The sequence below is a fragment of the Ips typographus genome, linkage group LG7, assembly GCF_016097725.1.
Source record: "Ips typographus isolate SLU linkage group LG7, UJ_Ityp_2.0, whole genome shotgun sequence".
Lineage (NCBI taxonomy): Eukaryota > Metazoa > Arthropoda > Insecta > Coleoptera > Curculionidae > Ips > Ips typographus.
In genome coordinates, this window is record NC_138428.1 from 1,519,008 (window position 1) to 1,541,981 (window position 22,974).

Sequence of the window (22,974 nt, forward strand, 5' to 3'; positions counted from 1 at the left end):
AATTTTTCCAGAAAATACAGTCCACTCACGCGTATTATTATATCAAGACCAATCCACGGTTCCACGCTCAACAACTCGCTTATTTGAAACCCCCCTGATAAAACCACCGTATAACAACAAAAGAAAGCTAAGGAATGGGGCTGTATCACGTGACGTAAAGCGGGAACGGCTAAGTTGCCCCGTTTAGCCGCTAGAGGGCGTCAAATTTCACTTTAGATTTTTGCATTATTTTGCACTTTTTGCAGTTCATTCATTGCAGTTTTGCTCAATATCTCAGGAACGCTTCAAGTGAGAGATCTGAAATTTCGCTCCATAGCTAGTTTGTCTTTAAGGTATGTATCCCCATAAAAACGTATCCAACGGTGTTTAGGTCGGGACTATTTACTGGCCAGCTTATAGTTCCAAATTTCCAAAGGGATTAATGTTAAACCAACAGTGTTAATTTTGACCCTTCCCCTAATTTTGCGGGTGTGTTATGAATGTGAAAAAATCGTAATTATTTTGAAAAGTGTTGAGGTTAGGTATACAACATTAAATATGGAAAATATTGCAAATAGTGCGATTGAACTTGAAATATTTCATAGCTTTTTATTTATACAATACATACCTATTCTTGCAGCGTTCATTCCAACGAACGTCTTTTCCTTCGCGATTTTGTTGGATGTATTTCTGGATCGAGCGGTGGCCGTTTAGCGCAATGGTTGCAACCTGGAAGCAGAGCGGAACCTTCCTTGTGCAGAGTGATTTGTGCCAGGGACGATTTACGACAAGGATGGCCCACTGTCGTCACTGTATTAATCAGGGACCAATATGGCGAGTCTGTTTATGTTCCCAACATGAAGGTTAGTTAAAAATCCTCAATTTGTGAGGAAAAACCAGTTCAAAAAGGGTTCCAGACCTCAAAAGTAGTGAAATTCCAGACTTTTTATGTAGTAGGTCTTGTCTTGTAACTGTAGTGTCATACACACCCTAAAAAACTAAAAAATATCTTATGAACATTCCTCCTTTCTCTTATTTTGAGACCAGAAACTATCTGGCAATGACAGAATCTATTGGACAATGTCAGAAGCTATCTGGGATTGCCTGAAACTATCTAGAAATGTCATAATGGCCGCATTTGTTTTCAAGTTCCATGGAGAGAGCAACGCGTTTTTGACGTCAGCATGACGTAATTTAGCAAAATCATAATTTAACCAACTGTCAAATTACGTCATTGTGACGTCAATCACGCTCTGCTCGCTCTATTGAGCTTGAAAACGAATGCGGCCAATGTATCTAGCATTGCCAGAAACTATCTGGTAATGACAAAATCTATCTGGCATTGTCTCAAACTATCTGACATTTACTAGACACTATCTGGCAATGACAGAATGTATCGGACAATGCCAGATCTCGTTTCCCTGGGACTATGTAAGGGACTAGAAAAGAAATTTTTTTCTTTTTCTCACTTTGATTTGCTACTATAAGTCTGTCTTGTTTAAATCTCTATTTCTATCTCTATCAATTATTCTTTCTTGCTGGTAGACCTAATTGAATATTTACTGTTGTATCAAATAGGTGGAAGTAAAAGCCATCCCCATAGACAAAACCGACCTGGGCGATGACGGAGGTCGCAAAATGCGCAGAGTCAGTCAACCAGACCCCATGACCTTTGGAGGATTACCTCCTCCACCATTGCACCACTCTTACGAACCTACAGTGAGAGAGAAAATGCGTTTCAATTCAATAACTGTGATGAAACCTTTCCAGAACTACTCCTTTGAGGAATTAAGGCAACTTTCCACTCTGATTGGCTCGTTTATATCTCTAAATGATCAAATATCTTGTAGATATACCTCTCCGCCAGCAAAACGATCCAACGAAACCATGTTGGTGAGACCCAACTTGGACGGAACTTACAGCGCCACTTGGACGCCATCTTCTGCCGGTTGTTACTCGATTATCGTGAACATCGACGGGTATGAAATGGAGGAAACGTTTAAAGTGGAGGTGAAAGAACCTCCCCAAGGGATGATTCCACCGAATCAAAGCACCGGCAAAAAGTCTTGCAGCCAACCGAGTAAAGTGAGGAAATTCGTGGCCAAAAATTCGGCAGGGTTGCGTATTCGGGCTCATCCCTCGTTGCAGAGTGAGCAAATTGGGGTTGTGCACGTTAACGGCACTATTGTCTTTATAGATGAGGTAAGTACGTAAATCCAGTAGGTACACAATTTTCAACTCTAATTCGGGGGTTTTTGATGCTGTCAAAAATATAAATTCACTAAATTAAAGCAGATATTCGAAGATGGCAAAATAATAAAACGCACCAGTCAACCGATTTGGTATAAATATGGAGTAGAGTAACTTGGAGTGAGAAGATGACTGTTTCAAACACATTTTTGGAATCCTCATTAAATTTTCTATTCAATAACCTGAAAAAACACTACAATATTTTGTATTTGTAGAATAAATTTGGTACAGTCAGGGAGAAAATCGCCTGTAAAACCCACTTGGATTTAGAAAATGACTGTTTTAGGCACATTTTTAGAATCCTCATTAAATTTCCTATATAATGACATAAAAAAACACTACAAAATTTGGTACAGTCAGGGCGAAAAGTGGTATCAAAGTTTGAACTGCCAAAAACACAGTTTGTAAGAACAGTCAGGCACAAAATCGCCTGTAAAACCCACTTGGATTTAGAAAATGACTGTTTTAAGCACATTTTTAGAATCCTCATTAAATTTCCTATATAATGACATAAAAAACACTACAAAATTTGGTACAGTCAGGGAGAAAAGCGGTGTCAAAGTTTGAACTTCTTTATTTGTTTATTCTTTTACAGATACATAACGACGACGGAGTATGGTTGAGATTATCAGCGGACACGATTAGACAGTATTGCAATCCTCACGTAATCGAAGCCTGGTGTTTGCAGTACAATCAGCACTTGGGAAAAACGCTTTTGCTGCCCGTGGAAGAGCCTAAAAGTATTTTGGAACAGGTTATCACCGATACTATTCTGAGGAAATTGCCTGAAATCAATGACAAGACCAAAAATTCACAAATTAGTTACAAGGTTTGTATGCGTTTTAAATTGTAATTTCATATGAAGTCAAACTATGTTTAGGTAATCAAATGCGGAGCCTCAGGACATAATGTGAGGAGTAGACCCAGTCTTAAAGCGCCCCCAGTTGGGATGTTGGTACTTGGTAATTGCATTGGAGTCAGCGAATACATTGTCAACTCTGAAGGTTTGAATTCTCAAGTTGTTTTTCTTTTTTTTATATTTTGTTTTATGTTTTCGTGTATTTTGTTGATTGATTAGAGAATTCTAATGAGAGAAAGTCTCTCATTAGAGAATTTCAGTTATGATTTTTTCACTGCCAAACCATGCATGTTATAAGAAAATTGTTTATATGATAAAAGTTGCCTCCCATCAAGACACATTTAAGGTAACACATTTGAAGTTTGTAAATTGGACACTTTTCGAGATATTTTCAAAAAAGTACTAAATTGAATGACTAGATTTGACGCCCTCTAGCGGCTAAACGGGACAATGTAGAAGCCCCAGCTCAACGTCACGTGATAGCTCCATTCAGTGGCTATCTACGGTCTGCTAATGGGTTTCTACTGAATGTTTCAAATAAGCTAGTTATTAGCGATTTTATGGTAAAGTGCACCAAAATTATGTCAAAATTGCTATTTTTTACAGCAGGATATTTGCAGGCGAAAGATTCTAAAACTATTAAAAATTTAGCTACAAAAGATGTTAAAGAGGCAATTGTTAGTTTAAATAGACTCCATTTAGGCATTTTTTAAAAAATATCTCAGTAAGGCAACTAAACAGGGAACTACGTTCATATAATGAGGCCTCATCTTCTAATCTAGGATGTTGGGTGTTCCTCGACAAACCAACTAGAGAAAAATACTGCTTCAACGTGGATGGGGAAGCCTGGTCAATGGCCATCGGCACCAACAACGTGCTGTACTTGGATAGCGTCGCCGAGTGTGACGACCCCAAGGTCTGCCTTGACCTTTCTTCTATTGAACTATTCGTTGACTGAACAATATTTTATAGGTGGAGAGTCAAAAGCGCGGCTTCCAATTCACTTATCCCAAGTCGAGTAGCGCGGATTTCACTTTTTCAGGTCCAAGCAATTCGTCAACGATCAAGTGCAAGTCAGAGGAGTTGTGCTCGTCCAACCCTTTTGTATTCGGCGAAAATTTGGGGGAACCACCTAAAGTGCCTAAGAGAGAAAAGAAGGAGAGTGGCAAGGCCAAGTTTAGACCCAAATTGACCAGGCATGATGGGCAAACGTACGTACTGTTTCAGTTGTTTTGGTTGCGGTTTGGTGTAATTTGAGTGAACAGTAATGAAGGTTTCCTGGATGATTTATCCAAGTCTGCTGAATCAGGGTCTAATGGGAATGGCGTTACTCCTCCTGACACACCAAGGAGATCACAAAGACCGGTCACATTCTCACCGAGGCCTTTGAGTCGAAGCTCCAGCCCCATTGCCTTACCAAGTACTACAAAAATCAACTTTCACCAGATAAAATCAGAATAATTATCTTTATTTTTAGACCGAGTTTTAGCCCCTGACAATAATCAGAGTAGTCCCAGTCCAATATATGGTTCTTCAAAAAGCATGGGAGTGTCTCCTTTAGGTAAATCCAACTATAATTTGATGTTGAACGAAGATTGTGATGATTTTTGGTTAGTTTTAGGGACTGCAGGGTTCGAAAGTGGTCGGCGTGGTTCAAACCAATCAGACACAAGCGCTTTAGTCAGCAGCTTGACCAGAGATCTGTCACAGTCACCCAGCCAATCGACTCAGCCTAAAGGTATGACACCTAGTCCGAGTGGTAGCTCTCTACAAACCAGTCCTGGTAATATCAAGAAAGAAGTGGCGGTGAGTTGATTTGATTTCTTAACTTGCTGATTGTTGCTCGATTTTCTTTTTCTTCTTCTTCTTCTTCTTCTACCACTTATAGAAGCCGTACCGCCGGTAGTTTACTGATTTTTGTCTCTACATTTCTTTGATGGTCTGCCCAGGGGGTCTTCTTCCTGTTGATATGTTATCCCTGAATATCCCTGTGGTAATCTATATTCATTCTTCTGGTAATCTATATTCAGCTCTACACCGTCTTACGATATCACTGGTGTCTTCTTAGGTGTTCGTTCCTTTTCTTTTCCAGAAGAGTGTCGCCTGTTATTGCGCGTATTGTTTTTATCTCTGTTATTCTGAGCATTCTTTTACCTATAAAACCCACTTGGAGTAAGAAATTGACTATTTTAAGCACATTTTTGGAATCCTCATTAAATTGCCTATTCAATTACCTCAAAAAACACTTGGTACAGTCAGGGAGAAAAGTGGTGTCAAAAAAAAGACAAAGGTAACTGGCATGAAGCAATATTGAAATGGAAATGGGCAAGACATCTCCTGAGAACGGAGGACAATAGATATGGACAAAGAAAGTGACCCAATGGCGACCCAGAGGAACCAAGGAAGACCAAAAACGACTAGGTGGAAGGACGATATCCAGAAAGTAGCGGAAGTGAAATGGATGAGCAGAACAGCTGACAGATCCGGATGGAGACAGCTTGCAGAGGCTTGTAAATCTAAAGATGAACCAAAACACGCTGAGAATGATGATGATGAGAGGTGTGCTATGATTGTAATGTCTTTCTTTTCAATTCCGGATTCTGCTAAATCATCTTCTGGTGCCATCCATCTCATCATAGATCATCTTCTGATGCCTGCTTTGTAGATGGTGTCTTCTTGATTTGCGATATTTTTAAGCACCTCTGCATGTACTTTATCTGATCATGTGGATTTTCTGTGTTTCTAATAAATCCCTTCTCCCTGTTTTCATCCACATCATCAAACAGTTTTAATACATAGTTTTTCGATCCCATAATTGGAATCTGTGAGGATTCCCACTGTCTTGACAAGTCTTTTTTTGTAGGATATTGACGGAACAGCAACTAAAAAACTAACGCAAACGGGCACTCAGACGTCTCCAGAGAACGCAGTTAATCCTCCGGTCAAAAGTCACTTTTCCATCGGCTCCGGTAACAAAGAAGAGAAACTTTCCCCCAAGGCTATGCGTAAAGACCGGGGTGGGAGTAAGTCGCGCCCCAAACGAGCCATTTCCCCTGCCAGCATGCACCAACTGCCCAAGGCGACTTACCAACCTTCCGAACCGGTGAAACAGGCTATGAGTCCTTCGGTCGCTGAGGCTTTGAGGGCGGTATTTGCTGCATTTTTGTGGCACGAAGTGAGCCCAATCAAGAGTGTTAACTTCTAAAGATATTCAATTTTTCTTTCTGTTTTTACAGGGATTGGTGCACGATGCAATGGCCTGCGCATCTTTCTTAAAGTTCCACCCTACTCTGCCTAAACAGGGTGCCCAAGTAGTAACTAGACACCAGGACGGTCCTATTGATAGAAGACGGAGAGAGCTTACTAAAGAGGAACGTGCAAGACAAAGACATTCAGTTGAAGTAAGGCATTATTATTTTCTATTACCAGTTTATTTCAATCTGAAACAGTTTTCAACTCTGTACCTATCTTCTTCTTTCAAGTGTCCGAATATTAGTGATCATCCGTATTTATCACTTCTCTTCCTTGGTAATTTTCTGAATCGAAGCTGAAAATTTAGCTGAAATTGTGCACTTTATCAAATCGTATTCTAACTGTTAATTTCAGCATTTCATTGAACAAGTTGTAGCACTTTCATTATTTTAAAGAGATGATTTCAGCAATTATAAGAGACGAATTTCAGCATTTTAAAAAGGCCACTTCAGGCAATAAATTTCATTACTTTTCTAAGTCAATTTCAGCAATTTGAAGATCATATGGAGCACCTTTGGAAATCCTTCTCAAACAGTTAAAATCAGCATTTTATAGAACAAATTTTAGCACTTAAATTTCATTAATTTAAAACGACGATTTCATCAAATTAATGAGTCAATTTCAGAATTTTAAAAAGACAGTTTTAAGCAATAATTTGAGCATTTTGAGGTAAATTTGAGCATTTTAAAAATGCGAAAAAGCCATTTTTTTAGGAAAATTTGGTACTATATCATTTCAAATTTTTAGGTAAGTAACGCAGGTACTTACCTGCACATTCAACCATCTACTTTGGAATCCCTAACGCGGTCAGCAGCGAACGCCAGCGCTAATCGTAATCGACCGAGAAAAATTGAAGATGGCACGATCAAAGAAGAAACGAGGGATCACAATCAATTGGGTTGTGCTTACCAGACTATTTCCGTTTTACCGCCCGCTTTAAAAGGTCTGGTGTTCCTGTGGGAAGAACTTACAACCAGTTGCTTGCAGTATATGAACCAACAAGTCAGTATATTCTGTGAATGTTTGTAATATTAATTAACAAGTTTGTTCTACAGTCAGCTAGTCCTAATAAAGAAAAAGGTAAACGAAAAGACAATAATAAAATGGATCCGAAAGAAAAGAACAACACTATAGAGAAAGAGAGTAAGAAAAACAAAAAGAAGAAGGTTCCTCCAAGAAATTATCTTGGTAAGACCAGTTTGGAAGTGATTGTCTTGATTTTAACTGATTAATCTGCAGAAGACATTGGATTGTCGTCTTACCTGCACTCGAACGCTGGTGACACTCTATGTGAGCTGTGCGGTGACAGTTTTCCACATCCAGTAACTTACCACATGCACCAAGACCACCCAGGTTGTGGGCAACACGCAGGTGGCAAAGGCTACAATTCAGGCGGCAACTATTGTTTAGGTTGGGCTGGTAACTGTGGAGATGGAGGAATTCGTAAGTGTGTTTTTTGGTTTGTTTGTGTTTTTGTTTTTTTTTTTTGTTATCCAGATATGTTAATCCCTGTTAATCCCACTTGGAGTTAAAAAATGACTGTTTTAAGCAAATTTTTGGAATCCTCATTAAATTTCCTATCCTATAGACTGAAAAAACACTACAAAATTTGGTACAGTCAGGGAAAAAAGCGGTGTCAAAGTTTGATCTATCAGAAACAGAGTTTGAAAAGCCAGTCGGGGACAAATTCACCTGTAAAACCCACTTGGAGTGAGAAAGTGACTGTTTTAGGCACATTTTTGGAATTCTCATTAAATTTCCTATCCACTAACTTGAACAGCACTACAAATTTGATACAGCCAGAGAGAAAAGCGGTGTCAAAGTTTGAACTGGCAGAAATACAATTTGAAAGGACAGTCAGGGACATAATCGCCTGTAAAACTAACTTGGAGTGAGAAAATTACTGTTTTAAGTACATTTTTGGAATCCTCATTAAATTTCCTATCCTATAGACTGAAAAAACACCACAAAATTTGGTACAGTCAGAAAATTGCCCATTTGAAAGCCCTAACATTTCTCAACAAAAGGTCCCATAGTTGAAAAACTGTACTTTTATTAATTTTTGAGTAATTTCAAAAATTAGTGCGGACACTTATATTTTTACTTGTAATACTTCCAGCCGGCAGTTCCTGGTACTTGTTATGCGAACAGTGTCGTGACAAGTACGCAAAAAACGTCAAAGGCAACAAAACCAAAACGGTAATTCACCGAAAACCTTCTTCGAGTCGTCTTTCCACCTTAACGATGGGAGAGCCCCACTTGGTGATGAAGAGTAACGCGTTGTTTTTGCTGGATCTGGCCAGTTCGACGGATACGGTGGCCGCCCAACGAAAATCGTTGCCGCCCGTCACCGAAAACGTCACGCCGCCCGATTGTTCCGGCCCGTTTGGACCGTTGCCGCCTTTTCAATGTTTCGAAACTTTGGGCGGATCTGGTTTCGCATTGGACGAGCACGGGTTTTACAGTGACGTTTTGCACTACCATCCCTCAGTACCTTCTACATCTGGACAAAGGGTAAGCTATTGTTTAAGTGAAATGATATTATCACGATTTTATTATTATTTCACAGCCTTTGTCGGAAGTGTCATTGTCCGAAAACGAAGTGGATCCTATCAAGGGCGGGTTAAGGTTCCACAGGTCTGTTTCCATGGGAACTAACGGAGTACCATGGGCCAAAGCCGGTTGCGATGGAAGGATCATCATGATGAGGCGACGCAATAATAGCAGCACCGAAAATCCTGCAGGTATAGTTTTTTGATTTTTATTACTATTTCTTTACTAAGAAAAGAAAATTAAGAAAAGTGCGTTTTTAGATGGAGGTTCATCCCTTTTATGCAATCCATCACCAGCTTTGCAACGATTGTTACCCAACGAAGAAATCAGTTCGATAGTAAGAAGTGACACTTCCTTAACTAACAAATTGGACTTTCTTCAGCGTCCAGTTCTTCAATTTGTAATGCGTCAGCACGACTTGGAATCACTTAGAATGTGCATGAAACATGCTTTAAGGTTTGACTTTTTTCTGTAAAATCCTAAACCTTCCAACAAATTTTAAATATTGCCAGAGAGTTGTAGAATCATTTTGGGAATGCTAGCAACTTCAAAAGTATACTAAAAACCTCCTAAATATTGTCAGAAGTTTTGAAATACGTTCTAAACCTTCTAAAAATTGCCAAAGAGTTCTAGAATCATTTTGGGAATGCTAGCAACTTCAAAAGTATACTAAAAACCTCCAGATATCTCTAAAAGTGTTCACAACTAGTAAAACAAGTGGTTTTTGGTGAATAAATAGGAAAGCCATGTGCAGAGTGTACGCAATGCAAGCCCTAAATTGGCTTTTGAGGTCGGTCACTCAACCGATTTGCCTGCACGATCTCCTCTGGTGGTTTGTCACCTCTTTAACACCAGTCGACGTGGAACTGGAAGCTGAGGAGGACAATCGACCTCCCAAAAAGTCCGAAGAGGTGAACCACCATAAATCTACTGACTTTTTCCACTAAAAATTTGCGGATTTTAGGATCTGAACGTCTGCGAGCACCCTTTGAGTGATATAACAATAGCAGGAGAGGCGGTACATCCTCTTCCTTCCACTTTTCACGCCCTCTTGCAAACTATAGCTCATATTATGCTACTTCTTCCGATGGGTTCGCCTCTACAACAAATTGCAGTGCGTTGCTGGGGACTTCGTTTTGCTCCAGCTGATCACAGCTTTTTGCATCGATCTCAGGTTTTTAGCAACATCAGCAAGATCTTGTCTCGTAGCGAGGAAATGGAAGATTTTACTGTAAGTTTGATTTCAATTTCTGATTTGCTATTAACAATAATCTGAATTACAGTTGCCTATTCTGAATTACTCTTGACATTTTTTGAATTACAATTAACATAAATTACACTTGACTCTTTCTGAGTTAGTTAGTTAGAAATCGTGTAGTACAAGAAAGAGGAAAATTTTGCATTAAAAAATGAAAACATAGTGCAAAAAAGACTTTATTGCACTAAGTTTCATGACAATTACCTTACTGAACTATTTGCAGTCATTCTAGTCAATTTTTAAGATCAAAAACAGTAAAATTTCATGCCAATTGACTTACTGGTCCACTTGCAGTTATTCTAGTCAATTTTTGTGGTAAAACTATTTAAAAACATGACTTTTAAGGTATCCATGCACGAAAGCGCCCTCTGTCAGCCTTCGGCCACAGTGGAGTGCCTCAAAGACCTGACGCAACTCGTCGAAATCCGTGCTTCTAGTCGCCAAGCGATGATAGCAAGTTTAACGGATGGATCCACTGAAACGTTTTGGGAAAGTGGAGACGAGGACCGAAACAAAACAAAAAGCATTACCGTAATTTGCGCGCACGGACACCATCCTGTCCTGATTTGTGTCCATGTGGACAATTGCAGAGACTTGGGGGTGAGTTAATTTGTCTTTTTGTTATTAATAGTAATTGCTAAATCGACCATTATTTTTTGTTTTTTTTATTGCTTAGAATAAAATATCGACAATCGGATTTTTGTCCGGACAAAACACTGACGAACTGACCAAGCTTAGGACTGTGGAGGTGGAAACTAGGTTGCTAGGCGGCTGGGTGAATTGTCCAATAACTGGTAAAGTCTATCTCAGGGCTAGCGGCAGTGACGTAATAATTGTCGTTCCTTGTCTATTAGTTGTGAACCGAGACGGAGTTTTGACGTCATTATGTTCTCTTTTCTCCCTGACTGTACTAAGTTTTGTACTGTTTTCTTCAAGCTACTGAATAGGAAAATTAATGGGGATTCTTAAAATGTGCTTAAAACAGTCATTTTCTAAATTAAAGTAGGTTTTACAGGCAATTTTGTCCCTGACTATCCTTTCAAACTGTGTTTTGGCGTTATTTTTTGATCTACCGTTATCAAACATTTTTTGACCGATTATTCTACCGCCATTAAATATTTTGACTTGGCAACACTGGACATGAGTAAATTTCAATCTGACGTCACCATTTATTGCGTCACTGCCACCACAAATTAATTGGAATGTAATGCCAGTGAAGTATGTTTTGAATTATTTAAGACCCTATGGACAACGTGATTCGTCTGGAACTGAAAGGTCCAGACAACTCGGTCCGTTTGCGCCAAATAAGGATTTTGGGGAAAATTGAGGGTGAATGCCTGAAAGCTGGTAAACTGTACAGTGCAGCAACCATTCAGCAACGTAGCTGCGAAGCTGAAACTTTAAGAGTGTTTCGTTTGATTACTGGTAAGTGAAATCAGGTCTCGTAATCTCGAGTAGGCTATGTGAAGCCGTATTTTGAGTTCTTTCTAGATTCAGAGGCCTGTCAAATTTTGACCAGTGTGTATGCCATTTTTAAGTCAGAATTTTTTACTCTACACTACTAGAAAAAGGAGCTCAAGACGGTTCATTTCAGTGGTTCAACCGCCTTAAACTCCCAAAAATAACCGAGTTACTGACCTAGTTTTGATAACTTTTTTTTAACAAAAATCATGAAATTGGAAAGTTATCTTCTATAGCTTCTGTAGTATGGAAATCCTGCCATAGTGCATATCATGTGGCGACCCCTGTAACTCGAAAGAACTCAAACACTGCTTCACTTTATTAACACTAAAATTAAGATATACTATCTAGTGTGTTTAACTTAAAAACAACCTTTCTAATTACTCTGATCAGCTCAAGTGTTTGGTAAACTGTTACACGGAGACGAAGGACCACAAGACCATGAGAATGTCGTATCACCATGCGAACCGCTTGAAGAAAGTAACGATTTGCGCGAGCACATGGTCGGGATCTTGTTCAGCAGGAGTAAACTGACCCATTTGCAAAAACAAGTGATCGTTCACATTGTTCAAGCGATCAGAAAAGAGACGGAGCGAGTCAAAGAGGAGTGGGAGACGAATTTGTATACGTCATCGATCGCATCGTCCGGCAGTAGTTCAGATGTGGCAAAAGTCTCGTCGGACACTTATTGCTTTGAAATGTTGTCCATGGTGCTGGCTCTGTCCGGCAGTTCGGTAGGACGAGCTTATTTGTCGCATCAGGGCGGCTTGTTAAGGGATTTGTTGACTTTGTTGCATACTGGCAGTGCTCGAGTTCAAAGACAGGTGAGGAACTGTTTATGACCTGTTGATAGTTTTCAAAATGGAAGAAAAAGTATTAGTTAGCAAAGTGAAATTTGGATATGTTGTTCAGCATTAAATTTCCTACAATTTATACAAAAAATGGCGACGGTAGCTGGTCTGGTTAGACCAATGGAAAAATGCTTGCTTTCAGTTAAAACTCAGACTATAGTCAACTTTAAACTTATGAAAGCTGGTAAACTAGCAAAGTTCCAAAAACAAAGTGAAAATTTCAAAATAAGAGAAACCTAACTTAACGTGGTTTCAAAAATGTCTAACTTTTGACTTGAGACGAACAAAGTTAAGCTTTTACAGTATCAGCGGTTCTCAAAATGTTTCTTTAATTTTTCGAATTTGACTGTCTTTAAATCAGTGACACTGTACATGTTTCCTGCCTAACCTAACCTAATTTGTCAGTGGTTTCAAAAGTGTCTACAGTCAGAACAATTACCGTCGCCATTTTTTGTTTAAATTGTAGGAAATTTAATGCTGAATAACATATCCAAAATTCACTTTGCTAACTTTACTCCTCTACCAGGTTTCACAAGTTTAAAGTTGACTATTGTCAGAGTTTCTGTTCACAAAAACTCGGATTTCTCCTTGAATTAGGATATTTTCAGAACCAGACCAGTTACCGTTGCCATTTTTTGTGTGAATTGTATTAAATTTAATACTGCTAATGTTTTTTTGTGTTAATATTGCAGGTCACTTCCTTATTGAGGCGTATGCTACCCGAAATCACTCCCGAATTTTTCGCCAAAGTAGTGGGCGTGACTGCGTTGCCGCCCAAAGACTTCAACTTTGTCTCGGTTACCAGTAAAGACAGCGATAACTTTGCCTTTGATATAAACAAGTAAGACTACACCATTTCCTCACACATTTAAAAGCAATTCCATAAAATACATTATCTGTGGAAAAAATTACCAACGCTGAAACTCCAAGGCACTTTAATAAATTAATATACTTTATAATACAATGAATGCTATGAAAATAACACAATTTAGGTTAAAAATTAAACTGAATTACACTTTACAATTTTTAATTCCAGTGTCAATTTCAGACCTGGTATCCTGGACATCTTCCTCAGCGTGATCGCTAAAAACTTGACAGTTCAGGTCAAAATGCGCAGCAAAACCGGAGGAGGAGCCGCCTCCAAGGAAATCAGCACCGTGAACCTGGTGTCGTCCGTACCACCCAACGAAGACGTCGGTTCCAGATGGTGGTTGAGGGGTGGTTCGAATCGTAAGTTGGCCGAGGTGATTGTGCAGCTCATCATGGATATGACTGCGGTAGGTTTTCAACAGTACTTCTTCCTATGTTTGAGAGTATTTACGTTAGTTAATTAATTAGGGCAAGATGTCGGACGTATGGGCCAACATTACCAAAGGAGCAGTGGCGGAGAATATACTTAATTTGACTTGTTTGAGCGAGGAGCAACGGGTGCCTCAAGTGTGTCTCAAAACGCCTACGCTATGGTTGGCTCTTGCTTCTTTGTGCGTGTTAGACAAGGAACACGTCGAACGTCTATCTTCGGGTAAGTGCATTAGGATGTCTAAACGAGAGTGAAGATTGGAAAAAAAATGTGTAGGCCAGTGGAGTAAATCAGAGGGGCACCCAATGCCGCCCAGACCCATGTGCGGTAACCACGACGACGGAGAGACCACCGCTGTCATTCAGTGCAACGTTTGTGGGAACTTGTGCGCGGATTGCGACCGATTTTTGCACTTGCACCGCAAAACCCGTGCTCATTTACGACAAGTACGTATTTAAAATTTATATTTTAGAAACCAGACCAATTACCGTCTCTATTTTTGCGTGAATTGTAGGAAATTAGCTTTGCTAACTCTCAGTTAAAAACTCGCATTTTTACTATTTAAATATCACTCTTGAATTATTTAAACTCTAGGTGTGTAAGGAGGAAGAGGAAGCCATCAAAGTGGAGCTTCACGAAGGGTGCGGTCGTACCAAACTATTTTGGCTGCTTGGTAAGTCCCGCCGGATTTCCAGATTTGACAGCAATCGATTATAGTAAACTTTGTGCAGCTCTAGCCGACTCGAGAACCTTAAAAGCTTTGGTCGAATACAGAGAGGGTGGCACCAGAACCAGAGCGGCTGGGGTAACCGGAATTTGCCGTTTTTGCGGCACCACCGGAAATTCCGGCCTGTTGGCCATCGGCAACGTGTGCGCAGATTCCGAGTGTCAAGTATTCCATCCTATTCTCAAACGTTTCAGTTCGATTAATTAGTTTTGTTTTAAGGAATACGGCAAAACTGCATGCACAAAACTGCTGAATTGCGGTCACACGTGCGGCGGCACTTTAGGAGAAATCCAGTGTCTTCCGTGTTTGCACGGTTGCTCGAATGACGTCACGTTAAGGCAGGATTCGGACGATATGTGCATGATTTGTTTCACTGAGGCTTTGTCATGCGCTCCAGCCATTCAGGTGAGTTGGTTTTGTACATTAAACAAGTTTTACACCAAAAATTTGACAATCTGTTTCACTCCAAATATGTCAAAGCAATTCAGAAGTGTCCAATTCGTCAATTTGACCAACATAAGTGATTTATAATCTTGTTCATTCTTTAAGGTTACAAATCAGTTTAGATACAAGAGAAGAGTTTTAAAATTATTTTTCCGTCAACCGTGTATTAACAGCAACATTAAATGGTCTGTTCGCAGAAACAAAAACTGATTTCCAACTCAGAAACAGTAAATGTCAAGTTTTATTGGTTACTACGACGTTTTTTGGCTTGTGGCCAATGAATGTACCTATTTCTCTGATTACTAATTGGAAATTATCCTTCTCCTTGCCAGAAACACTTTTCACCAGGGAAGTCTTGAAAATTGTCTAAAAATCATGAATAATACCTTGAAAAACAAAATGTATGCCTTCAAATCGGTTTTCTACCATCAAACTTTTGAAATCAGGTCAAAAATTTTGAAAAAGCTCTCTAAAGTTGGATTATAAGCCATTCAGGTCACTTTTCAACAGGGAAGTCTTGAAAATTGTCTGAATATCATGAAAACTTCCTTGAAAAACAAAGTTTAAGCTTTCAGATCGTTTTCTACCTTACCCGGCAACAGGGTAGCGGAAACCGAGTAAAACACAGCAGCAAGACTAAGGGCAACAAGAATAGTTTTCGACATCATGGTTCACTATTTTTAATTTAAAATCTCGAAGAGTACTGTACTTTAATACTGAAAAACTCGTATTTATATGCGTATATGGTACTAAACGATTTGCGAAATACGCGTGTTTCTTCAAAGTGTGATTGTCTTGAGTGGTCGGTAAACTTAAATAGAAATTAGTTTTCACGCTATTTTTTGTTTGTTAATGAAATGTGACATCAAAATGTCTTTGTCAGATTCTGTGTGTGGGAGTTATAATAGCTAAATTATTTCTAAACCGGGAAGAACCTATTCTACTAACTAATTTAATACAATGCTCAAAATTATTATGAGTACACGTTCAAGCGTTTATATTTCCAGAAATTATTATCAGTCAAGTGACTAGCATACAAGAAAAAAACCAAGAGGGTTAAAATCGGGCCATCGTGGTGGCCACCTGACAATTTTTTGATTCCAATCTACGTATTGACTAAGTTTTCTAATAGTCGATTAGACGCAATTGTAAGCTTGCTTATTTTGCACTATTTTTTGAAATTTCTGCACTTAAGAAATCCTAAAACCAAATTTGCTTTATTACTTTTTGCTGTTTAAATTACAACATTTAGGTTGATAACGTACTACTTTCGGAAATTACGCCATTTTTAAAACGTTTTTTTTACGTAAAATAGCACTTCTTGTGAATGGTTTGATTAGATTATGATTTGTTTTAAATTAGACAGTCAGAAGTACGCATTTAGCTCGATAACCGATTATCGATTTTGCAATACTTGAGAGTGTTGACATATTTAACTAGTTACTTTTAATTTTAAAATACGTTTAAAGATCACTTGACCTGCGGACTTCGGTTGTCCAAATTGCCGGATATTACTCTTATAAACTACTCACTCCTGTATGTACAGAGTGTGGAAGTAAAGCAATTTATTTAGCTGGTACTGTTTCTGACGAAAACTTGATTTTTGATGACTTTTGTGGGAAGTTTAGTCTGTTAAATTGTTCGAATGTCCAAAGACGAACCATTTAGATCCCACTAATTTTAGGAATTCAGCAAAAAGAAAAAGTAAAGTAAAACAACTGGTTTTATTCTGGTAAAGTGTTCACCATCATTTAAGAGGATGGAACAGGTCGAGTGCCACAATCTACATTCCTGGCATAGTCACAGACCTCCAATTCGGTGTTGTACATCAATCCTTCGGAGCAAAACATCTCGTAGGCAATTCCATGAGAACATTCGTAGAATGCTCCGCAATTGTCCGGATCTTCGTACAGTTCAGCCAAACCGTCCTCATCGTCGTCAGACGACACACATTCTGGAAAGAAGCGTATAATAGAATCACTAACTATATTGTCACGAATAGAAATTAGTATTTTGTTTAAAAAATATAAATTTAGTAAATTAAAGCAGATTTGAAATAATAAAATGCAGGAGGCAAGTTGGTTATCAGAATGCACGTAGTGCATCATACCTATTTTTACCTCTGAAACAAGATCTTATAGTAAAATCGTTTATTAAAGTAATAAACGTAATAAACAATTTAAACGTGACAATATTTCAAAGGATTTGAACGACTTACCAGGTGCATCAGCATAGCAAGACACCCACAGAATGGCAGCTGTAGTCAAAAACACGAGCAAATTTTTAAACATCATTATGTTACGAGTTAGGTGAATAGTATGAAGCATCTGGAGCTCGTCAATTAGATTATATCAAAAAAATGATCCAGGGAACCGTTTTGCATTAGATATCGTATATCGAGCTTAATCAGTTACGTTCAAATAACACTCGGGAAGAAAATTGGTTAAAGTCGTAAACAGATTATGAAGTATAACAAGTGCTGTAAGAAGCATTTTACTCACAAGGAGGAGTGTTGTACGTAACTCCATAAGTATTTACAAATAAGGCAAAATAAAAATTAATTATTAAAATGCACTGATATAACTTTGACACACAACAAAAATCATCACAATGCTTCTAAAGTAGTCTAAAAAGATTTCAAAATACTACAGAAACTAACAGCTTTCAAAAGTTTTTAGAACCGTCTACAAGGTTTTAAAACACTACAGAAACTCCAAAATGCTTCTAAAACAGTCGGAAGTCTTTCAAAATAATCTAGCAGCTTTAGAACGGTCTAAAAGATTCCAAATGCTCTTCAACTAGTCTAGAATATCTGAAAAGATATCAAGAGAGTCTAAAACTCCCAAAAAATTCTAGAACAGTCTAAGAATTTCCAAATACCTTTAAAGCCTTCCATAATCTTCCAAATGCTCCTCAAGTAGTTAAAAAAAATTTCTGCTAAAAAATCTTTGAAAGAGTTTTGTGCTTTTTTTAGGAAAATAATTTTCCTTTTCTGGCAGCTGACTCTAGTAATATCACGAAAAACTTATTCACGTTAGGTAATAATAATAACAATTGAGATTACCAGGTTGTTATAAATTGTAATTTGATAAAAGAAACAAAACTCTTGACAACAACAAAGTAATATAAAAACGTCACATCTGACTCAAACAATATCCACTTATTGTAATATGTGTTAAACATCACGTTAGTCTATACATATTTTTCATCACAAATTTACTCTCTAAACTATTTTCTCTATTCAATAATCGGTAGAATCTGTAAAGGGAGTAGGAGTTACAGGCCTGGTGCCACAGTCCACGTTTTCGGCATAATCGCAAACTTGCAACACAGTATTGTACAACAAACCGTCTGGACACAATTCCTCGTAGGCGATTCCATGGGCACATTCGTAATACGCTCCGCAGTTGTCTGGATCAGCGTGGATCTCAGCATAGCTCTCTTGGTCGTCGTCGGACGTTGAACATTCTTCAAAACAAGTTGGAAAAAGTGAAAAAAGCGAGAAAAGTAGTTATTACTTACCGGGTATGGCAGCATAACTGGATACTAACAAAATGGCGGCGGTCAATAAGAGGAACAACTTTTTTGAGAGCATGGTGACGGTCTGTAATTGTAGACACAGAATGGCACAAAAGCAAAGCTCGTCACTTTTATATATTTTTATTGTAATACCAGAAAGTACTTTGCAATCGACATTGATATTTCACACTTAAAACTTTTAAATTTAATCAGATATTTTTATATTTGGTAACACTCAAATTATAGGTACCTCCAGGACAGCAAAAAATTGGGGTTTTCCTAAAAGTATAAAAAAGTGAAGTTTAAAAATGAAACAACGATTACATATCAATGACACTACTTGTAAATTTTGGACCCCTCTGTCGTTTTCATCTAACTAGTTAGTTATGTACCGTGAATGGCCCAGAACCGGGGCGCTATTGGATTTTCCAAGAGGGTTAAGGAGTTCATGACAGATGAAAGACACGAGAGGAAGAAGCACTCCATGAGAGATAAGTAAACTGACAAAGAATGCAGAAAGAAGGAGAAACCAGAAGAAAGAGAACGCCGATAAGGGGAAAGGTAAGAGAACTGGGAACGGGAACAGAAAGAGACGCAAGAGGAAAAAGAACGTTAATAGAGAAAAAAGCCAAATAAGAGGAAAGCAGACAGAGCAGGAAAGAGAACGCCGATAGGGAGAAAAGCATGAGAACTCGGAACGGGAACAGAACGAGACACAAAAGGAAAAAGAACGCCAACAGAGAGAAAAGCAAGATAACGAGGAACGCAGAGAAAGGGAGAAAGAAGAGGAAAGAGAACGTGACTCAAATGACAGCCGCGTTAAATCTTGCAAAAGTTCAGCCATCTCCAATTGGGTTGAAATTTGAGCTACTAGCTCCTTGGCGCCCTCTAGCCAGATTTCTACTCTCAAAACCGCCGTATGAGCAGGCCTGTAACTTGCGCGCGTGGCCTCCATTCTCACGCAAAATCTGAGGGGCGTGAGGTTGAAAATCACCTCCAGAGCTTTAGAGGTAGTACGACTTTGTCCAGTTGAGCGGTTACTGAGCTTTTATCGGCGCAGGACCACCACACTAAGGCCCCTTAAGTAATTATAGGCTTGACTGCGGTGCAGTAAAGCACCCTGGGATAATGGATAACCCCAGGTGCGACCAACAGCTGGTGACTGTGACAACATCTTCTTGCTCCTGGAGTTGATGTAATATAATATACCTGGTGGTATTCATAGACTTCAAAAATGGCTAAAAATATTGCCTCTGCCAAAATAGGAAGCAATAACAACTAACAATCTGGTAAGAAACAGAAGGAAGGAAATATCATATACAGGTGTGGTAAATCCAAAAGCGACCATAGGCAAACCGTGTAACGGACAGAGAAACGTAGGTAATTGCATGCGCGGGAGAAAGACAGAAAACGAAAAAAATATTAAGTAGGCCATATTTTCAGTGCGCTGTTGCCAAAATCCAATACCGTCGACAAAATTAATTTTGTTCTTTGATTATTCGATAGAAAACATTATAAATCTAGATATCCATTTTAAATAGGAGGCTATGAAGACACAAAATTTGACAGAAATGGAGATCTAGATTTATAATGTTTTCTATCGAATAATCCAAGAACAAAATTAATTTTGTCGACGGTATTGGATTTTGGCAACAGCGCACTGAAAATATGGCCTACTTGATATTTTTTTCGTTTTCTGTCTTTCTCTCGCGCATGCAATTACCTACGTTTCTCTGTCAGTTACACGGTTTTCCTATGGTCGCTTTTGGATTTACCACACCTGTATAGGAATCCCATTATAAGAAATGAGAAGAAACTATTTCAAATCGCTGTCTAGAACTTTGTATGTAACAAGTGCCACCAGTTTTGACAGTTGGTCGCAAGTGTCAATTTCTGTGCAAATGAGGCGTATTTTGGCGGCAGTATTAAGCTGTAGTAACATAGGCCATCTTGTTTTATCAGAATGAGTTAAAATGAGACAGGCATTGTAAACACTGACGCCAAAATACATTTGTAGTAGTATTGAGGGTATGACCTTACTTTCGGTTGAAGAACTTGTTTGTAGATGATCTTGTAACTTTTCAGTTGAAAGCGTCATATCTTATTATAAGTGACATTGAAACGATAATATCTGTTTTAAAAAAAAAAAACCACTCAAATAGTGATAAAAATCCCGTGTTTCTACATCAACAGTACAACCTACCTCAACTAAACCAAAACTAGTAAAAATCAATATTTTTATAAATTTTTAGTTAATGCTTTACAAAATTCTTAAGAAAATATATCACAAATATCACACTTTAATCGTCCAATAAAGTGGTTGGGACTGTAGTGGGTGATGGGGTTGTAGGCCTAGTACCGCAATTCACATTGTCCGCCCAAGAACAACCAATCGATTCAGTATCGTAATAAGTACCTTCCGGACAGGAAAAATGTAAGGGACCACTGTTGGTACATTCATAAAAACCGCCACAATCCTCGGGATCAGCAAAGTAGGTTGCTTGAGTAACGATTTCTGGACAATCTACGATTTATGGGTAAAGTTAGTCACTCAATTAACTTGATTCGGTACTTACTAGGTAGTTCAACGTCATCACTGATGTCATCAGCAGCTAGCACTGATGCAGCTACCAATAGAACCAAGAAACACAGTTTGCCAGACATGTTTTGCGTGTTTAATTTGAAAATATTCTCTGTTCAGCTGAGTGCTATCATTTCCTTTATATACTGTTGAGTGTTTCGTGTTGATAGGATAGGAATCTTTATGAATGAGAGATAAAACCGTTTTGAAAAGAAAAATTTGAGTATGATTGATTGAAATTGGGTTTTGCCAATATTATGGAAGAAACAACAAGCAAAATTGTTGAGTTTTGCACAATATTGATTGCAAGGTTAAGTACTGCTACACTGTGATATATGTGAGATAAAACTGATTAATTTGACTTAAAAGTAGGTACAAATGGTCACGCTTGGGTAGTAACACTATGACAATAGTATAGTACCTATTATTCACAGCAATACATACATTAGGTCTGTACTTATTCTGTGCAGAGATGCGACATCTATGGAGGGATTCCTAAATTAGGAAACGTCATTTAGTTAAGTAGAGATGTCGCCACGAGTTGCACTCTACCCAAAACGTCACTAAAAAATATATAATATAAAATGATAATTGTTCAATAATTTTTATTTTACTATAAATTAGTAAAATAACATGTATTGATTATACCTACTAAAGAGAACATCCTGTATAGTGACTGCCAAAAAAAGTCAAATTTGAGGCCTTCTAGCGGCCAAACGGGGCAACTTAGCCGTGCCCGTTTAACGTCACGTGATAGCCCCATTCATTAGCTTTCTTTTGTTATAGGGTGTGGCTATACAGAATTTCAAATAAGCGAGTTATTCACGATTTTTGGGAAAAGTGCACGAAAAGTTGCAAAAATCAGGGTGGTTTTGAAAGTTTTTCTTGCAGTATTTGATATAAAACGTGCTTCTGAGATTTATGGCAGTTATTGTGACAGTTGTCTCGTAACTGCTTAGCTAAATTATCCTCTAAAACCACGTGATATATGTCACTATTGTCAAAACGGTGCGGGTTGCAGAATTCGGGACAACTACATTTTGTGGCACGAGACGGAGTCTTCTACCGTCTCGTCGAGCCTTATTTATACCAAATTCTAAAATCTATTGTTTTCATATTAACTACTAAGTGCATTCTGCTCGCAATCTTCATATTTTGAGTTAGTCCATCTTTGAAATGAAAGGATTTTCCATTTTTGAAAATAATATTGTTGTTTTTTTGTTGCAGCTACGATGTGGTCACGTGTTCCATTTCCACTGTTGCAAGGCTGTTTTAATGAAGCGTTGGGTGGGGCCGAGAATCACTTTCTCCTTTTCCCTCTGTCCTATTTGCAAGGTGGCTGTTTGTGTTGTTCTGATGAGATGACTAGATTATTATATTGTTCTGTAGATGGATATTAACCATCCCACTTTGGAAGAATTATTGAAACCCATCCAGGATCTGTACAAAGACGTGAAACGAAAAGCGTTGATGCGTTTAGAGTATGAAGGGTTGCATACCGTGGAGGCGGTGGTGACGCCAGGGGCGCGGTTCTACAACGACCCCGCCTCCTACGCTATGGACAGATACGCCTACTATGTCTGTTACAAGTGCGGAAAGGTAAGTCCCTCAGCTTTATCCGGAAAGTTTACTAAATTTTCTTCTCCAGGCTTACTATGGTGGCGAAGCCAGATGTGACGCAGAAGCCGGAGACAAATACGACCCGGCCGAATTAGTGTGTGGAGGGTGTAGTGACGTGGCCAGGGCGCAAATGTGCCCCAAACACGGCGCCGACTTTCTAGAGTACAAATGTCGCTACTGTTGCTCTGTGGCGGTGTTCTTTTGTTTCGGTACCACCCATTTCTGTAATCCGTGCCACGATGACTTTCAGCGCGTGACCAATCTGTCCAAGACCGATCTACCGCTCTGTCCGGCCGGTAAGTTTTCGTAAACGCGATTGG

The 22,974-nt window shown here is 38.7% G+C and overlaps 4 protein-coding genes across 5 annotated transcripts in view; 1 reads left to right on the plus strand and 3 right to left on the minus strand.

Moving 5' to 3' along the window:
- hiw (MYC binding protein highwire) overlaps positions 1-22,974 on the plus strand; it is a 96,911-nt gene that overhangs the window by 73,592 nt on the left and 345 nt on the right. Inside the window, exons 34-67 of one of the 2 annotated variants that reach the window (XM_081983146.1) lie at positions 620-842; positions 1,558-1,772; positions 1,830-2,181; positions 2,825-3,058; positions 3,110-3,233; positions 3,871-4,004; positions 4,061-4,299; positions 4,354-4,508; positions 4,566-4,649; positions 4,704-4,894; positions 5,952-6,263; positions 6,325-6,489; positions 7,088-7,342; positions 7,396-7,528; positions 7,583-7,783; positions 8,460-8,854; positions 8,910-9,084; positions 9,154-9,349; positions 9,633-9,804; positions 9,858-10,124; positions 10,497-10,751; positions 10,828-10,945; positions 11,391-11,576; positions 12,006-12,436; positions 13,156-13,304; positions 13,512-13,740; positions 13,802-13,985; positions 14,040-14,209; positions 14,358-14,436; positions 14,495-14,655; positions 14,710-14,895; positions 22,262-22,369; positions 22,424-22,633; positions 22,683-22,950. In XM_081983146.1, coding sequence (XP_081839272.1) covers positions 620-842; positions 1,558-1,772; positions 1,830-2,181; positions 2,825-3,058; positions 3,110-3,233; positions 3,871-4,004; positions 4,061-4,299; positions 4,354-4,508; positions 4,566-4,649; positions 4,704-4,894; positions 5,952-6,263; positions 6,325-6,489; positions 7,088-7,342; positions 7,396-7,528; positions 7,583-7,783; positions 8,460-8,854; positions 8,910-9,084; positions 9,154-9,349; positions 9,633-9,804; positions 9,858-10,124; positions 10,497-10,751; positions 10,828-10,945; positions 11,391-11,576; positions 12,006-12,436; positions 13,156-13,304; positions 13,512-13,740; positions 13,802-13,985; positions 14,040-14,209; positions 14,358-14,436; positions 14,495-14,655; positions 14,710-14,895; positions 22,262-22,369; positions 22,424-22,633; positions 22,683-22,950 — 6,956 coding nt within the window. Of the gene's footprint in view, positions 1-619; positions 843-1,557; positions 1,773-1,829; positions 2,182-2,824; positions 3,059-3,109; positions 3,234-3,870; positions 4,005-4,060; positions 4,300-4,353; positions 4,509-4,565; positions 4,650-4,703; positions 4,895-5,951; positions 6,264-6,324; positions 6,490-7,087; positions 7,343-7,395; positions 7,529-7,579; positions 7,784-8,459; positions 8,855-8,909; positions 9,085-9,153; positions 9,350-9,632; positions 9,805-9,857; positions 10,125-10,496; positions 10,752-10,827; positions 10,946-11,390; positions 11,577-12,005; positions 12,437-13,155; positions 13,305-13,511; positions 13,741-13,801; positions 13,986-14,039; positions 14,210-14,357; positions 14,437-14,494; positions 14,656-14,709; positions 14,896-22,261; positions 22,370-22,423; positions 22,634-22,682; positions 22,951-22,974 lie in introns of both variants that reach the window. The other variant, XM_081983145.1, reaches the window with a different exon arrangement.
- On the minus strand, positions 16,640-17,313 carry LOC145731476 (uncharacterized). The gene is made up of 2 exons (XM_081983286.1): positions 17,153-17,313; positions 16,640-16,888 (listed from the first exon to the last, which is right to left on the minus strand). The coding sequence occupies exons 1-2, from the start codon at positions 17,259-17,261 to the stop codon at positions 16,686-16,688; spliced, it is 312 nt and encodes a 103-aa protein (XP_081839412.1). The 5' UTR covers positions 17,262-17,313; the 3' UTR covers positions 16,640-16,685.
- LOC145731478 (uncharacterized) lies at positions 17,995-18,616 on the minus strand. Its single transcript, XM_081983288.1, has 2 exons — positions 18,457-18,616; positions 17,995-18,402 (listed from the first exon to the last, which is right to left on the minus strand). The coding sequence occupies exons 1-2, from the start codon at positions 18,527-18,529 to the stop codon at positions 18,176-18,178; spliced, it is 300 nt and encodes a 99-aa protein (XP_081839414.1). The 5' UTR covers positions 18,530-18,616; the 3' UTR covers positions 17,995-18,175.
- Positions 20,613-21,191, minus strand: LOC145731474 (putative chitinase 10). The gene is made up of 2 exons (XM_081983285.1): positions 21,030-21,191; positions 20,613-20,977 (listed from the first exon to the last, which is right to left on the minus strand). Exons 1-2 carry the CDS (start codon positions 21,115-21,117, stop codon positions 20,754-20,756), a joined length of 312 nt encoding a protein of 103 aa, XP_081839411.1. The 5' UTR covers positions 21,118-21,191; the 3' UTR covers positions 20,613-20,753.

What these genes read in the sequence shown, in the direction of transcription:
- LOC145731476 (XM_081983286.1), bottom strand. Translation starts at nt 17,261, where the DNA reads ATGCTTCATACTATTCACCTAACTCGTAACATAATGATGTTTAAAAAT. An exon ending in TTGCTATGCTGATGCACCTG is followed by an intron (nt 16,889 to 17,152) that starts GTAAGTCGTTCA and finishes GCTTCTTTCCAG; the next exon opens with AATGTGTGTCGTCTGACGAC.
- LOC145731478 (XM_081983288.1), bottom strand. Translation starts at nt 18,529, where the DNA reads ATGCTCTCAAAAAAGTTGTTCCTCTTATTGACCGCCGCCATTTTGTTA. An exon ending in CAGTTATGCTGCCATACCCG is followed by an intron (nt 18,403 to 18,456) that starts GTAAGTAATAAC and finishes CTTGTTTTGAAG; the next exon opens with AATGTTCAACGTCCGACGAC.
- LOC145731474 (XM_081983285.1), bottom strand. Translation starts at nt 21,117, where the DNA reads ATGTCTGGCAAACTGTGTTTCTTGGTTCTATTGGTAGCTGCATCAGTG. An exon ending in TGATGACGTTGAACTACCTA is followed by an intron (nt 20,978 to 21,029) that starts GTAAGTACCGAA and finishes CATAAATCGTAG; the next exon opens with ATTGTCCAGAAATCGTTACT.